Source organism: Oncorhynchus tshawytscha, linkage group LG19, assembly GCF_018296145.1.
Source record: "Oncorhynchus tshawytscha isolate Ot180627B linkage group LG19, Otsh_v2.0, whole genome shotgun sequence".
Classification (NCBI taxonomy): Eukaryota; Metazoa; Chordata; class Actinopteri; order Salmoniformes; family Salmonidae; genus Oncorhynchus; species Oncorhynchus tshawytscha.
Genome location: NC_056447.1, coordinates 49,458,165 through 49,476,341, shown reverse-complemented (window position 1 = coordinate 49,476,341; position 18,177 = coordinate 49,458,165). Strand labels below are relative to the sequence as shown.

The following is an 18,177-nucleotide window of genomic DNA, read 5'->3' as shown; positions in this document are numbered from 1 at the left end:
GGATAGTTTGAGTCTCATGGTTGATCGGTTTAAGGGAATATCCTCTGCAAAGGTAAATTGTGAAAAAAGTTGTGCTTTACAGATTGGAAAATGATCTGGAGGGATCATGGCTTTGCCAGGGGGGTTGGAATGGTGTGAGGGGAGGTTCAAGTATCTTGGAGTGTACTTAGGGGATGAGGGGACATACATTGGAATGGGGTGGTTGATATGGTTTAAGGGAGGATGAGGAGATGGTGTTGGCTGCTATCTCGTATGTCATATAGGGGGCCACTATTGTTGTTAATAATGTGGTTGATATGGTGGAAGGGAGGATGAGGAGATGGCGTTGGCTGCTATCTCGTATGTCATATAGGGGGCCACTATTGTTGTTAATAATGTGGTTGCCTCTGTACTGTGGCATCGGTTGTCATGTTTAGAGCCACCGTCTGGCCCTCTGGCCAAGATACAAGCAATTATTGTAGATTGTTTTTGGGATAAATATCACTGGGTTCCACAAAGTGTTTTGTATTTGTCAAAAGAGGGGGATAAGGTCTTGTACATCTGGCTAGTAGGGCTGCTGCTTTGCGATTTCAGTTTATTCAAAGGTTGCTTTATGGACCAGAACATGTGGTGTGGAGAGGGATGATAGGCCTGGTATTACAGAAGGTAGGGGGATTAGAGTTAAATAAGGCTTTATTTTTGGTTGATAGTAGCCAGAGTTCTAGGGATGGAGTACCTCCGTTTTACAGAGGCCTTCATAGGGTTTGGAGTACACTGAAGGTGTCCAGACGCACTAAGGCTGAGTCAGTGCATTGGCTGTTGGAGGAACCTCTGGTCTATGGGGCAAGACTGGATTGTACAACTGAAGCTGTTCCACATTTCTCCAAGATGTTGGTGAAGGGCAAAGTCATCACCTTAAGGAAGTTAATGTACATGACTGGGCCCACATTAATGGATGGAGGACGGGTGGCTGAACATTTGGGGGTGAGGTCGGAAAGGATTGTCGGACAACTGCTGGGAAGTTGCAGGAAGGCTCTGTCAACAGAAGAGTGGATTATGCTCAAGAGTTACAAGAAAAAGGCACAAGATTTCCCAGACTAGGGATTACACCCAGTATCCCAGTCAGACAGAAAGGCTTTATTAGTGGATTTGTGAGGGTTGTAAGAGGTGGGTTTGGATGAGGTGAATGGGAAGGAGTTATATAGGGGGTGTGTCAAGGTTTTAAATAAAGATAAATAGAAAAGATACTACTTGGAGGGCAAAACTGGGCCTTGATGACAAGGTAAAGCCAGCATGGAGACTGTACAAGCCACTGGTACAAAAGGGTACAGGTGATATGTAATGGAGGGTGTTACATGGCATCATTGCAGTTAATGCTTTTGTATCTGTTATTAATTCAGATGTTGGAGATGGATGTCATTTTTGTAATATAAGATAAACCATTTTTGACTGTTTTATAGAGTGTGAGAGGATAAAGCCTCTTTTTGAAATGTTCAAGTTTTTGTTTACAGCTGTAGGGGAGATTAGGACAAGCTAGGATGTCAATTTTTCAATTTCTCTGAGTAGGAAAAACAAGATAGACAAGAGATATGGTAAGGATGTAAGATGTGTTTTTAAAGGATTAGTTAAAGCGAGAATAAAAGTGGATTTTGAGTACTTCTCGGTTGTAAAAAAGCTCCCATTGTTTGAGGAGAAGTGGACTTGAAGGAGTGGTATGTTTTGTGGAGGATGGGAGACTATTTTTTGTTGATGAAATTAGTTTATTTAAGAATCACATTTGTTGTGTAATTTCTGAAAAGGCAGTGTGCCAATATTTGTGTTAATACTTGAGTATAAAATAAAGGTTATATAAAAACTCTCTCTCTCTTTTTTTTCTTCCCCTATTCCCTATCCAGTCCCACTCCAGAGGTCTCGTGGAGTAAGCTGAGTGGGGAGTTCCCTAACAAGCATTGTGCACTTCCAGAAGATACTGCGTATCGTCACACCCTACCCATTATCTACTAAACTATTCTCTCGCAAATCTTTACAGCTCTTGGTCAGCATTTTTATCATGAATGGTGACTGGATAATATCCCCAATGGAGAGCAAAGGCTGCGTCTACTTAGCTGGGGATTCCGGGCTGCAACATCTTCTATTCTATTTCAATGAAGTATTTTTTTCTCCATTTAATGCTTGCTTCTGCTTTTCCTTTCCCCTTAAGTATCCTGACTTGTTAGAGCAACTCAGAATATGACCTTCAAATCAGGCAACACTCTCCAGACAGATAACTGATATGGGTGGGATGAAGGGAATACTTAACCACTGTGTGGGAGTGAAAATATGGCACCACTGAATGTGTTTGACAGACTAAGTATCTCGAGGAGGTATTGAGTTAGAACTACCCAGGGAGTAAAGCTTAATGGCAGTGGTCTAGTGAGATAGCCATATTAATTACATCGTCTTTCTCATCCTGTCCTCTCATGTTTAATGCTTGAAGGATGTTTACAAGTTGCTGAGACTTGTTCTCTTGCTCATGTTTTTCATTCTCCAGGCCTTTATACTCTTGGAGTTATAGTCAAATATCATCTTCAGTCAAAACATGTCCTCATGGGTTTGTGTCACAGCGAGCATGATGATGGTGATGGTGACGATGGTGATGATGATGAGGATGATTATTTGACCCTGCTGGTCATCTATGAATATTTGAACTTCTTGTCCATGTTCTGTTATAAACTCCACCCAGCACAGCCAGAAGAGGACTGGCCAAACCCGCATAGCCTGGTTTCTCTCGGTTTCTTCCTAAGTTCTGCCTCTCTGACTGAGTGCTCCTCTCCTCCTCCTCTCTTACTGAGCGCTCCTCTCCTCTGCCTCTCTGACTGAGCGCTCCTTTCCTCCTCCTCTCTGACTGAACGCTCCTCTCCTCTGCTTCTCTGACTGAGCGCTCCTCTCATCCTCCTCTCTGACTGAGCGCTCCTCTCCTCCTCCTCTCTGACTGAGCACTCCTCTCCTCTGCCTCTCTGACTGAGCGCTCCTCTCCTCCTCCTCTGCAACAGCAGTAGCAGACAGCAGCAGTAGCAGACAGCAGCAGTAGCAGGCAGCAGCAGTAGCAGACAGCAGCAGTAGCAGGCAGCAGCAGTAGCAGGCAGCAGCAGTAGCAGGCAGCAGCAGTAGCAGGCAGCAGCAGTAGCAGTAGCTGGCAGCAGCAGTAGCAGGCAGCAGCAGTAGCAGACAGCAGCAGTAGCAGTAGCAGGCAGCAGCAGTAGTAGTAGCTGGCAGCAGCAGTAGCAGACAGCAGCAGTAGCAGGCAGCAGCAGTAGCAGGCAGTAGCAGTAGCTGGCAGCAGCAGTAGCAGGCAGCAGCAGTAGCAGGCAGCAGCAGCAGTAGTAGCAGGCAGCAGCAGCAGCAGGCAGCAGCAGTAGCAACACAGTGTTCTGCTCTATTTTCTATCTTGTTATGTTCAATGTCAGCCAATGAATCATCAATAATATATGATATGGCAGGTTGTGGTTATGGATATTCATTGCACCAATGAATGTAAGCCCTCTGAAAGACAAAATACAATTCATCTTTATGGTTTGTGGCTCATTTTATCAAATTAAAATCAAATCAAATGTTATTGGTCACATACATGTGATTAGCAGATGTTATTGCGGGTGTAGCGAAATGTTTGTGCTTCTAGCACGGATAGTGCTGTAGTATCTAACAATTTCACAAAATACACACAATACACTCAAATCTAAGTAAAGGAATGGAATTAAGAATATATAAATATTTGGACGAGCAATGTCAGAGCGGCATAGACTAAGATACAGTATATACAGTACATATGAGATGGGTAATACAAAATATGAAATATTATTAAAGTGGCTAGTGATTTCAAGTCTATGTATATAGTCAGCCGCCTCTAATGTGCTAATGATGGCTATTTAACAGTCTGATGGTCTTAAGATAGAAGCTGTTTTTCAGTCTCTCAGTCCCAGCTTTGATGCACCTGTACTGACCTCGCCTTCTGGATGATAGCGGGGTGAACAGGCGGTGGCTTGGGTGGTTGTTGTTCTTGATGATCTTTTTGGCCTTCCTGTGACATCGGGTGGTGTAGTTGTCCTGGAGGGTAGGTAGTTTGCCCCTGGTGATGCTTTGGGCAGACCGCACTACCCTCTGGAGAGCCCTGCGGTTGCGGAAGGTGCAGTTGTTGTACCAGGCAGTTATACAGTCCGCTCTCAGTCGTGCAGGATGCTCTCAGTCGTGCATCTGTAAAAGTTTGTGAGGGTTTCAGGTACCAAGCCAAATTTCTTCAGTTTCCTGAGGTTGAAGAGTCGCTGTTGCACTTTCTTCACCAAACTGTCTGTGTGGGTGAACCATTTCAGTCTGTGATGTGTACACCGAGGAACTTAAAACTTTCCACCTTCTTCACTGCTGTCCCGTCGATGTGGATAAAGGGGTACTCCCTCTGCTGTTTCCTGAAGTCCACGATCATCTCCTTTGTTTTGTTGACGTTGAGTGTGAGGCTGTTTTCCTGACTCTGCATTCATGAATGAGTGCCCTCACCTCCTCCCTGCAGAGTGTCTCGTCGTTGTTGGTGCTTAAGCCTACTACTGTTGTGTCGTCTGCAAACTCGATGGTTGAGTTGGAGGCGTGCGTGGCCACGGAGTCATGGGTAAACAGTGAGTACAGGAGGGGGCTGAGCACACACCCCTCTGTGGTTTAGGCTAAGGGAATCTCTAAGGGAATCTAAGGGAATCTCAGCCATTTACTCCCAGTCATTTACCCCCAATATTTACCCCCAGCCATTTACCCCTGTCATTTACCCCCAGTCATTTACCCCCAGTCATTTACAGCCATTTACCCTCAGTCAGCCATTTTACCCTCCCATTTACCCTCAGTCATTTACCCCCAGCCATTTACCCTCAGTCATTTACCCCCATTTACCCCCAGTCATTTACCCCCAGTCATTTACCCCCAGCCATTTACCCTCAGTCATTTACCCCCAGTCATTTACCCTCAGCCATTTACCCATCAGTCATTTACCCCCATTTACCCTCAGTCATTTACCCTCAGTCATTTACCCTCAGTCATTTACCCTCAGCCATTTACCCAGCCATTTACCCTCAGCCATTTACCCCCAGTCATTTACCCCCAGTCATTTATCCCCATTTATCCCCAGTCATTTACCCCCAGTCTTTTACCCCCAGTCATTTATCCCCATTTACCCCCAGTCATTTACCCCCAGTCATTTATCACCCATTTACCCCAGTCATTTACCCCCAGCCATTTACCCCCAGTCATTTACCCCCAGTCATTTACCCTCAGCCATTTATTCCCAGTCATTTACCCCCAAGTCATTTACCCTCAGCCATTTACCCTCAGCCAATTACCCCCAGTCATTTACCCCCAGCCATTTATCCCCAGTCATTTATCCCCAGCCATTTACCCCCAGTCTTTTTTACCCCCAGTCATTTATCCCTAGTCATTTACCCCCAGCCATTTACCCCCAGTCATTTACCCCAGTCAGTCATTTACCCCAGTCATTTACCCCCAGCCATTTACCCCCAGCCATTTACCCCAGTCATTTACCCCCAGTCATTTACCCCATTTATCCTCAGCCATTTACCCCAGCCAGTCATTTACCCCAGCCATTTATCCCCAGTCATTTACCCCAGCCATTTACCCCCAGCCATTTATCCTCAGCCATTTACCCATTTACAGCCATTTACCCCCCCCAGCCATTTACCCCCAGTCATTTACCCCAGTCATTTATCCCCAGCCATTTATCCCCAGCCATTTATCCCCAGTCATTTATCCCCAGCCATTTATCCCCATTTACCCCCAGTCATTTACCCCCCAGTCATTTACCCCCAGTCATTTATCCCCAGCCATTTACCCCCAGTCATTTACCCCCAGTCATTTATCCCCAGCCATTTATCCCCAGCCATTTATCCCCAGTCATTTATCCCCAGCCATTTATCCCCAGCCATTTATCCCCAGTCATTTATCCCCAGCCATTTATCCCCAGCCATTTATCCCCTGACCCAACATTTCAACATTTCACAGTCATGGTTCTGAAGCTGTGTGTGAGAAGGGACAGTTAGAAACAATGGGTGCTTTATTGAAAGAGAAAGGTCAAGTGAATAAATAACTGTGTCTCCATGGTGATGTGACAGTTAGTACTCTGTAATGGAGATGGACCGTGAATTGACCGTACCAGTGAAAAAGCTTCACAGGCCTACATAAAGAAACATGTTATCACATGCCTGTGGCTCAGATTCCTGTTTACTGGAAAAAATGTCATGGAATATAAACTATTGTAAATACACTAACATGATATTATACCCTTCAAGTATGACTCCATGATAAAATAAAGGTTAAATAAAAAATCATTTTAAATAATCACATTTTCACTGATAGATACAGTGTCTGACCTTCTCAATCTATCTGTAAATAGCATAGCTTAGTGTTGCCCTGAGACAAGACTGTAGTGGAGTCCACATAATAAAAAGGAAAACACCTGCACACTGGCAGTCTTGATGCTTCCTAGCAGAGCAGTCTACAGCCATGTATCAGGGCAGAGCTATTGTTAGTGATGACTGCAGAGCATGAATAGGCCTATGTGATTTATGCATAGCCTAGACCAGCCTGAAGCTTAAATGCATGGCATGAATTGAATGAATGATTGCGCTGGCATTATTGATATATTGGTCAGCTGGTGTGCGTAGCCTTTGTGACCCTAAAGGCATTATGTTGACTGGAAGAGCAGGATAAGCAGCTTACATTACATTAGTGTGACAAGTCGTGGAGACTAGAGAGAGTGAGCGGCACAGAGAATGGAGCATGACTGGGCCAGTCTACGATAGGATTTACATCCCAACACTATGCCTGCTGTGTGGGGCATTCTTTGCACTAGTCTAGTCACTAGGACGTGTCCTGGGCCGTACCATAAGCTAGACCTACGCAGAGGATAAAGCAAAACAGTTATTGCCATGAACGTCCCAATCAAATCAATAATCAATCCAGTTGATTGTCTTGACGGGTTGAAATGATAGGGTTATTACTCTAGCATTATGGGTCTTTGACTTCTCTATCCGCTGACAGTTTTCTGCTTAATTTAATAGATTGGCTAGTAATTTTTACAAGTGGTAAGTAGGATTGCAGGTAGCTAGAATTGATCTGCCAAGTCTCGGTCATCTTCATTAGGGCACAGCGTAGCAAAACGTTGGCAACAGAACCAGCTTTTACAGAGAACCAAACGGGCACGGCATCTATTTCCTCATCCAACAAATAGACCCTGTTGTCAGAGCGACAAGGGTTCTCAGCAGACCGTGTGGGCCAGGGTGAAGCTCTATCTGCAGGCACTGTGCTGTTCTATCTCCCGTCTAATAGGGTTGGATGGGCTGTGTCTGTACCTCCTCTCCTCTTTTAATAGAATCCACCAGTCAGTGGGTCCATTGGGAGATGCTTCCCTGTGCTACAGGATGGTGTGTGTAAAGAGATGCAAGCAGTGGAAACCAGAAAATAAATATAAAGCCTCGAGGATTCATCGGGGAGATGTAGTGGATTCTCAGGAGGCCACATTTTTATCGTCTGTTGGCCATTCTATATTCACAAGTCAATTATCTTTGATAAATAATTCATAGGGGAAGGCTATGATACGTAACACTGCTAGCGGGTAGAGGAATAACAGTGATTCAGCATTAAAAAACTGTTGGCAGGTGCTGTACTGCAGTCTTGTAATACTCCAGTCCAGTCTGAAGGTTTTTTAATTGTCTGGGTCTCGCCATGGTCTATCTCGACATATTCATACACATTTTTACACTGCTAGCAGATAGATGAATAGCAGTGACTCGGCATTAAAACACTGTTGGCAGGTGGTAAACACAGTGGGGAAAGAGAGACAGCCCTATCAGATCAAAATCAGACTACTGGTTAATGAGACCTCCAAGTCAGCTACGTTACACGCGTCATCATCAGTGTTGTGTCACTGGCAAGGTGACTGGGAACCTGGCCGGGTACAAACAGACCAGCTACGACCAGCGTAATGCAAAGAAGCAAAACAACAGTACAGGGACAAAGTGGAGTCGCAATTCAACAGCTCAGACATGAGACGTATGTGGCAGGGACTCCAGACAATCCCAGAGATCATAAAGGGAAAGCCAGCCACGTCCCGGACACGGACGCCTCGCTCCCGGACACCGACGCCTCGCTCCCGGACACCGACGCCTCGCTCCCGGACACCGATGCCACATCCCGGACACCGACCCCTCGCTCCCGGACACGGACGCCTCGCTCCCGGACACCGACGCCTCGCTCCCGGACACCGATGCCACACCGATGCCACATCCCGGACACCGACCCCTCGCTCCCGGACACGGACGCCTCGCTCCCACACACGGACACTGCCTCGCTCCAGGACATCCCGACACCGCCCCTCGCTCCCGGACACGGACGCCTCGCTCCCGGACACCGCGCCTCGCTCCCGGACACTGACCCTCGCTCCCGGACACCGCCACATCCCGGACACCGACCCCTCGCTCCCGGACACGGACGCCTCGCTCCCGGACACCGACGCCTGCCCCGGACACTCCCGCTCCCGGACACCGATGCCACATCCCGGACACCGACCCCTCGCTCCCGGACACCGACGCCTGCCCAGGACACGGACGCCTCCCCCGGACACCGACGCCTCGCTCCAGGACCCCGACGCCTCGCTCCCGGACACTGACGCCTCGCTCCCGGACACCGATGCCACATCCCGGACACCGACCCCTCGCTCCCGGACACCGACGCCATCCCGGACACTCGCTCCTCCAGGACACCGACGCCTCGCTCCCGGACACCGACGCCTCGCTCCCGGACACCGATGCCACGTCCCAGACACACGACCCCGGACACTCTCCCGGACACTGATGCCCCGGACGTCCCGGACACCGACCCCTCGCTCCCGGACACCGACCCCTCGCTCCCGGACACCGACCCCTCGCTCCCGGACACCGACCCCTCGCTCCCGGACACCGACCCCTCGCTCCCGGACACAGACGACTCGCTCCCGGACACAGACGACTCGCTCCCGGACACAGACGACTCGCTCCCGGACACCGACCCCTCGCTCCCGGACACCGACCCCTCGCTCCCGGACACCGACCCCTCGCTCCCGGACACCGACCCCTCGCTCCCGGACACAGACCCTCGCTCCCGGACACAGACGACTCGCTCCCGGACACTGACCTCTCGCTCCCGGACACCGATGCCTTGCTCCCAGACACCGACCCCTCGCTCCCGGACACCGACCCCTCGCTCCCGGACACCGACCCCTCGCTCCCGGACACCGATACCTCGCTCCCAGACACCGATACCTCGCTCCCAGACACCGACACCGATCTTCAGTTTCTTGGCAATTTCTCACATGGTAGTGTATATACAGTGCCTTGCGAAAGTATTCGGCCCCCTTGAACTTTGCGACCTTTTGCCACATTTCAGGCTTCAAACATAAAGATATAAAACTGTATTTTTTTGTGAAGAATCAACAACAAGTGGGACACAATCATGAAGTGGTTACACACAGGTGGATTGTATTTATCATCATTAGTCATTTAGGTCAACATTGGATCATTCAGAGATCCTCACTGAACTTCTGGAGAGAGTTTGCTGCACTGAAAGTAAAGGGGCTAAATCATTTTGCACGCCCAATTTTTCAGTTTTTGATTTGAGGTTAAAAAAGTTTGAAATATCCAATAAATGTCGTTCCACTTCATGATTGTGTCCCACTTGTTGTTGATTCTTCACAAAAAATACAGTTTTATATCTTTATGTTTGAAACCTGAAATGTGGCAAACGTTCGCAAAGTTCAAGGGGGCCGAATACTTTCGCAAGGCACTGTATTATATGTATATAATATATATGTCTCTGACATTGCTCGTTCTAATACTTTTTTTTTCAAATTATGTGTGTTTCATGTTTTTAATGTATTTTTATTGCTAGGTATTACTGCACTGTTGGAGCTAGAAACACAAACATTTAGCTAGGTATTACTGCACTGTTGGAGCTAGAAACACAAACATTTAGCTAGGTATTACTGCACTGTTGGAGCTAGAAACACAAACATTTAGCTAGGTATTACTGCACTGTTGGAGCTAGAAACACAAACATTTAGCTAGGTATTACTGCACTGTTGGAGCTAGAAACACAAACATTTAGCTAGGTATTACTGCACTGTTGGAGCTAGAAACACAAACATTTAGCTAGGTATTACTGCACTGTTGGAGCTAGAAACACAAACATTTAGCTAGGTATTACTGCACTGTTGGAGCTAGAAACACAAACATTTAGCTAGGTATTACTGCACTGTTGGAGCTAGAAACACAAACATTTAGCTAGGTATTACTGCACTGTTGGAGCTAGAAACACAAACATTTAGCTAGGTATTACTGCACTGTTAGAGCTAGAAACACAAGCATTAGGTATTACTGCACTGTTAGAGCTAGAAACACAAGCATTAGGTATTACTGCACTGTTAGAGCTAGAAACACAAGCATTAGGTATTACTGCACTGTTAGAGCTAGAAACACAAGCATTAGGTATTACTGCACTGTTAGAGCTAGAAACACAAGCATTAGGTATTACTGCACTGTTAAAGCTAGAAACACAAGCATTAGGTATTACTGCACTGTTAGAGCTAGAAACACAAGCATTAGGTATTACTGCACTGTTAAAGCTAGAAACACAAGCATTAGGTATTACTGCACTGTTAAAGCTAGAAACACAAGCATTAGGTATTACTGCACTGTTAAAGCTAGAAACACAAGCATTAGGTATTACTGCACTGTTAAAGCTAGAAACACAAGCAGTAGGTATTACTGCACTGTTAGAGCTAGAAACACAAGCAGTAGGTATTACTGCACTGTTGAAGTTAGAAACACAAGCAGTAGGTATTACTGCACTGTTAGAGCTAGAAACACAAGCATTAGGTATTACTGCACTGTTAGAGCTAGAAACACAAGCATTAGGTATTACTGCACTGTTGGAGCTAGAAACACAAGCTGCACTGAAACACACTGTTGGAGCATTAGGTATTACTGCACTGTTGGAGCTAGAAACACAAGCATTAGGTATTACTGCACTGTTGGAGAGCTAGAAACACAAGCATTAGGTATTACTGCACTGTTAGCGCTAGAAACACAAGCATTAGGTATTACTGCACTGTTGGAGCTAGAAACACAAGCATTAGGTATTACTGCACTGTTGGAGCTAGAAACACAAGCATTAGGTATTACTGCACTGTTAGAGCTAGAAACACAAGCATTAGGTATTACTGCACTGTTAGGAGCTAGAAACACAAGCATTAGGTATTACTGCACTGTTGGAGCTAGAAACACAAGCATTAGGTATTACTGCACTGTTGGAGCTAGAAACACAAGCATTAGGTATTACTGCACTGTTAGCGCTAGAAACACAAGCATTAGGTATTACTGCACTGTTGGAGCTAGAAACACACTGTATAGACTGTTGCTAGAAACACAAGCATTTATTACTGCACTGTTACTGAAACACAAGCATGGAACATCTTAGCAAATCTGTGTATTACTGACTGTTAAACTTTGATTTGATTTTGATTTGACTAGAAACACAAGCATTAGGTATTACTGCACTGTTAGATTTCAAACACAAGCATTAGGTATTACTGCACTGTTGGAGCTAGAAACACAAGCATTAGGTATTACTGCCCTGTTGGAGCTAGAAACACAAGCATTAGGTATTACTGCCCTGTTGGAGCTAGAAACACAAGCATTAGGTATTACTGCCCTGTTGGAGCTAGAAACACACTGTTAGAGCTAGAAACACAAGCATTTCACTGCAACTGTGAGAACATCTGCAAATCTGTGTATGCGACCAATAAACTTTGATTTGATTTTGATTTGACTCAACGCGGACAGTATAGCAGCTTTCATTGATTTCAAAGAAAGTGTTTCCTCAATGTCGGACGCCCGATGGCTGCAGTGTAGCAGGGCCGTTAGTGTAGCAGGGCCGTTCGTGTAGCAGGGCCATTAGAGTAGCAGGGCCGTTCCGTCAGTGTAGCAGGGCCGTCAGTGTAGCAGGGCCATTAGTGTAGAAGGACCGTCAGTGTAGCAATGCCGGTCATGTAGCATGTCACTAGTCCCTGGTTCCTGGTCCCTGGTCACTGGTCCCTGGTCACTGTGGTCACTGGTCACTGGTCCCTGGTCACTAGTCCCTGGTCGCTAGTCCCTGGTCACTAGTCACTAGTCCCTGGTTACTAGTCCCTGGTCACTAGTCCCTGGTCACTAGTCCCCCTGGTTACTAGTCCCTGGTCACTAGACCCTGGTCCCTGGTCACTAGTCCCTGGTCACTAGTCCCTGGTCCCTGGTCACTAGTCCCTGGTCACTAGTCCCTGGTCACTAGACCCTGGTCCCTGATCACTAGACCCTGGTCCCTGGTCACTAGTCCCTGGTCACTAGTCCCTAGTCCCTGGTCACTAGTCCCTGGTCCCTGGTCACTAGTCCCTGGTCACTAGTCCCTGGTCCCTGGTCACTGGTCACTAGTCTCTGGTCACTAGTCTCTGGTCACTAGTCCCTGGTCACTAGTCCCTGGTCACTAGTCCCTGGTTCCTGGTCCCTGGTTCCTGGTCCCTGGCTGGTGATTTAGCGTGAGGGAAGTGAGCTTCCCTAATCAGGTGCATTCAGACTGGTGCAATAGAGGAACCAGGAGCCTGAGGTGACCAGACCCCATTATTACTGATTATTAGATTCACGACCCTGTCTGCTGTTCCTCTGCTGTCTCTTTGATTCTACAGTACATTACACAGGACACCTTTCATAGAAAGAGAAAGGTAGAAGCCAGCCCTTAGATGTCTGTTTAGATCTTGAAATGTATTTGAGCCTGTAATAGGTACAGGATACTGTATATGTGAAATATGGATTTGATCGATTATACTGTATTCTATAAGATGCACTATATATCCTCTCCTACAGATGTGCTATCTTAATTTGACCAGTTTCTCACAGCAGGAGATTTATCCTGCAGCAACAAGAAATGTGAATGATTATGTTGATTATAACTAAGGGATATTTTTGTAGGGGTTGATACATTTTTAGTTAGGATAAATCAAGTCTGAAATTTGAAAGCCTTTTTAAACCTCAGATACACTATAATTATAATTTCCTGCTGCGTAGGAAAATTATCTGTGACAACAGAGTGATCAATTTAGGATATCATATCTGTATGTGCACTTCTTAAATATGGTCATGATTCCTACCTTGATAATGTTGTAAAAAGCAGGATCCCAGCTGTTTGCAGTGTATGAGAGTCTCTGGGTTGTTGTACTAGCTGTTGAGAGCCTTTTACTGTATCGTCATGTTTTGTAGTGGGCCTAGAATTAATGACCTGGGGCTGTAGGATCAGTTTAGTCTTTCAGATCATAATACATCAGATGACATGGACATGGGGACCTGATCCTAGATCAGCACTGCTACTCTGATATGCTTTATGAATACAGGCCCAGGTCCCCAACCTATGGTGTTCCGGTCTTTAAATTAGTGTTTGCATAGTTTTTATTCACAGTCACAAGAGGTCCCTGCAAACACACAACTGCTTCCTCTGAAATGGGTTGCTAGGATACAAGTGCAGTGAAAATGAAATCCCCTCTTTGTTTAATTTCTCCAGCTGTAAAGCTCAGAAATTATGTCATCATCTCAATGGAGTGTGTGTGTGTGTGTGTGTGTGTGTGTGTGTGTGTGTGTGTGATTTGAAAAAATAATATATATAAAAAATATATATCTAAACTCAGCAACAACAAAAAAATGTCCTCTCACTGTCAACTGCGTTTATTTTCAGCAAACTTAACATATTTGTATGAACATAACAAGATTCAACAACTGAGACATAAACTGAACAAGTTCCACGGACATGTGAATAATGTGTCCCTGAACAAAGGGGGGGTCAAAATCAAAAGTAACAGTCAGTATCTGGTGTGGCCACCAGCTGCATTAAGTACTGCAGTGCATCTCCTCCTCATAGACTGCTCCAGATTGACCAGTTCTTGCTGTGAGATGTTACCCCAACTTCCACCAAGGCACCTGCAAGTTCCCGGACATTTCTGGGGGGAATGGCCCTAGCCCTCACCCTCTGATCCAACAGGTCCCAGACGTGCTCAATGGGATTGAGATCCGGGCCCTTCGCTTGCCATGGCAGAACACTGACATTCCTGTCTTGCACGAAATCACACACAGAACGAGTAGTATGGCTGGTGGCATTGTCATGCTGGAGGGTCATGTCAGGATGGGCCTGCAGGAAGGGTACCACATGAGGGAGGAGGATGTTTTCCCTGTAACGCACAGCGTTGAGATTGCCTGCAATGACAACAAGCTCAGTCCGATGATGCTGTGACACACCGCCCCAGACCATGACGCACCCTCCACCTCCAAATCGATCCCACTCCAGAGTACAGGCCTCGGTGTAACGCTCATTTCTTCGACGATAAACGTGAATCCGACCATCACCCCTGTTGAGACAAAACCACGACTCGTCATGAAGAGCACTTTATGCCAGTCCTGTCTGGTCCAGCGACGGTGGTGAGGACCTGCCTTACAACAGGCCTACAAGCCCTCAGCCAGCCTCTCTCAGTCTATTGCGGACAGTCTGAGCACTGATGGAGCGATTGTGCCTTCCTTCCGTTATCTCCTTGCCACCGCTGCTGAAAAGAATCTTAGGAGTAAGACTTGTCTCTCTGCATCTGTGTGATTCATAGCCTCTCATATCAGACCCGTTAATCCCATTTAGTCCTGGTCAGTGTTAGATGAGGCATAGAGGGAGTGTTTGATGACCTTAGCATGTTTCCTCTCCATTTCTCTAACTGATGTCAGCAGGTTGACGGTTATTGTCATGAGTTTTGTCCTGAAGGTAGAACTGAGCAATTTCCCTTTAGATAGGCCAACTGCAAAGTCAAAATTGTCTATATTGTCAAATTTCATGAAAACAAAGATGAACAATTTAAGGTTAGGGATAGGCATTAGGGTTAGCACTGTGGTTAATGTTAGGGTTGGGTTTAAAATCAGATTTTATGACTTCGCATATTAAATATTCTGGGAACCTATATCTTGTCATATCCCCACAATGTTCCCACAACCTAAAGAAATGTTCTGGAAACCTTTTAGAGAATATACAACGTGTTCTGGAAACCTTTTAGAGAACATACAACATGTTCTGGAAACCTTTTAGAGAACATACAACGTGTTCTGGAAACCTTTTAGAGAACATACAACGTGTTCTGGAAACCTTTTAGAGAACATACAACGTGTTCTGGAAACCTTTTAGAGAACATACAACGTGTTCTGGAAACCTTTTAGAGAACATACAACGTGTTCTGGAAACCTTTTAGAGAACATACAACGTGTTCTGGAAACCTTTTAGAGAACATACAACGTGTTCTGGGAACCTTTTAGAGAACATACAACGTGTTCTGGAAACCTTTAAAGAGAACATACAACGTGTTCTGGGAACCTTTTAGAGAACATACAACGTGTTCTGGAAACCTTTTAGAGAACATACAACGTGTTCTGGGAACCTTTTAGAGAACATACAACGTGTTCTGGGAACCTTTTAGAGAACATACAACGTGTTCTGGAAACCTTTTAGAGAACATACAACGTGTTCTGGGAAGCTTTTAGAGAACATACAACGTGTTCTGGGAACCTTTTAGAGAACATACAACGTGTTCTGGGAACCTTTTAGAGAACATACAACGTGTTCTGGGAACCTTTTAGAGAACATACAACGTGTTCTGGGAAACCTTTTAGAGAACATACAACGTGTTCTGGGAACCTTTTAGAGAACATACAACGTGTTCTGGGAACCTTTTAGAGAACATAAAACGTGTTCTGGAAACCTTTTAGAGAACATACAACGTGTTCTGGAAACCTTTTAGAGAACATACAACGTGTTCTGGAAACCTTTTAGAGAACATACAACGTGTTCTGGGAACGCTCTTGTAACATCAGGTGAATGTTTTTTGCACTGAAAAGAAACATTGGAGAATCATCCACACAGCTGGACAGTTTTTGTGTTTTGGGAACATATCTTTTGTGATGTCCCCGTAATGTTCCCACAACCTAAGGAAACATTCGGGGAACATTTAAAGAACAGATTAAATGTGTTCTAGGAACGTTATTGTAACATCAGGCAAATGTTTTATGCAAACATTCTATTTTCAACAGTTTTTTGTGTTATGAGAACATTTGCCGCGACCTTACAAATGTTCTGGAACTTTCCCAGAACCAATTTTGGTTTGCTGGGTAGTGGTGAACATCATTACCTGGAGCCTATCTGTCGCTATGGCAGACGTCTCCAGGGATACGCAGCATCAGGAAGATGCCGTTCCGCTGTTCTTTTCCTCTGTTCCGCTGCCTCCGAGGACCACCATTCTAGAGTGTTGCTGAAACAGCTGTTGCTTGTCGTATTGTGTTTCCTTGACGATGGGTAGATACGAGTACAGTGAAGATGAAATCCCCTCCAGTTCGTCTCTGTTGTTGGTCTGGGGGGGCAGTGTCTTGAGTGCCCACTCAGCTAAAACAGCGCTCAGGGAGGGTTGCTGCTTGTAACAACGGTCACCCTTTCAGTTATGATGTGGTCAACCTGTTGGTGGAGCTGCTCCCCCTGCTGTGGTGCGTAGGAGGCTGACATGGTCGTTACTGTTGTTCAGGGCCAATGGCGTGGATAATGGATACGGTACTAGTACTGTACTGTGCCCGTGTTTTATTATATCGGCAATATCAGAGTATGGAACGTAGGCAATGAATTCACTCATATCATCCCTACATTGGAGGCTACATATACCTCATGTGTTCTTACCTAACGTCATCTTCTTCGTCCCCATTGGGCCCTCTTCTTCTTTCTATCCTTGGTCTTCCAGTGTGACATGGTAGCACCTAGCAGGTCTATTGAGCCAGCCAAGTGACATCTAGTGTTTTGTTCTCATACCCTGTTGAACTGTTGTGTCTACTGAAGTAGCTATTTCGACCTGATGCCAACGAGGCCAAGCGTATTCAGCTTGATGCATGGGAATGTTCCTTTAAGCTTGTCCTTCATGTCCGTGCTCAGTAGTTTGGTTTTGCCGGACCAATGAGAATGTCATCACTCTGTCTGGAGGATTAAACTGCTAAATTAGAGAAATGTCACTGCTTTACGTTTGAACTGCTCGGTCACTACACAATCACAGCACTACTAAAAAGGGGTGAAAATGTACTGTTCATTATGTTTAGACTTAAGAAGTTTATTATGAGGATGGCTGCCCAATGTTTTTTAATACCTTCTTGACCTTACTTACGGCAATTCAAATCGTGTCACTTTGATGACGTCTCTTTGAAGACTAATTACACTACATCACAGAACGCTCCTAGTAATGGAAACACATATGTAATGTTACGACACATTATAGTGGTATTATGTGTTGTACCATGACTCAGATATTTATAGTATGTCTCTCCACCCTCTGTCTCTCTGTCTGCCTTGCAGGAAAGGCATCCTGTCCTGCTCATGTTCCATCATCGGCTTGGTTCTAATCATCACCTCCAGGGGGTTCTACACAGACCAACATGCTGCACTTCACTGTGCTCCTCCTCTGCCTCCTGTCCCTGACTCTCACTTCCACTGGTGAGTATCATATGGTAATCACACTCGGGGCTTTTCCCACTACGGGACTGTACCCGAGCCGAGCCAAACCATGCTGTACTGTGCGGGCCTGGTTATGCCTACACCGTGGTAGCTGGAACTTTACTGAATATAAAACAACATGTCAGAGTTAGCACCGTTTGGTTCAGGCCGGCACGATGATGTGAAAAAGGCTACTACAGGTGTAGTATCTTAATTTGACTAAGTCTTACAGCTGGAAAATAAACCTGTCTGAAAAGATAGAAAAGGGGGCTGAAATGACCAGTCTGAAAAGATAGAAAAGGGGGCTGAAATGACCAGTCTGAAAAGATAGAAAAGAGGGATGACATGTACCTGTCTGAAAAGATAGAAAAGGGGGCTGAAATGACCAGTCTGAAAATATAGAAAAGGGGGCTGAAATGACCAGTCTGAAAAGATAGAAAAGGGGGCTGAAATGACCAGTCTGAAAATATAGAAAAGGGGGCTGAAATGACCAGTCTGAAAAGATAGAAAAGGGGGCTGAAATGACCAGTCTGAAAAGATAGAAAAGGGGGCTGAAATGACCAGTCT

At 45.7% G+C, this 18,177-nt stretch overlaps 1 protein-coding gene across 2 annotated transcripts in view; it reads left to right on the top strand.

The window, feature by feature from the left end:
• Positions 1 to 18,177, top strand: part of LOC112238097 (contactin-1a-like) — a 153,729-nt gene that overhangs the window by 49,286 nt on the left and 86,266 nt on the right. For both annotated transcript variants that reach the window (XM_042301774.1, XM_042301775.1), the window contains exon 2: positions 17,473 to 17,610. In XM_042301774.1, the coding sequence (XP_042157708.1) occupies positions 17,553 to 17,610 (58 nt within the window). In that variant the 5' untranslated portion in view covers positions 17,473 to 17,552. The remainder of the gene's footprint in view (positions 1 to 17,472; positions 17,611 to 18,177) is intronic.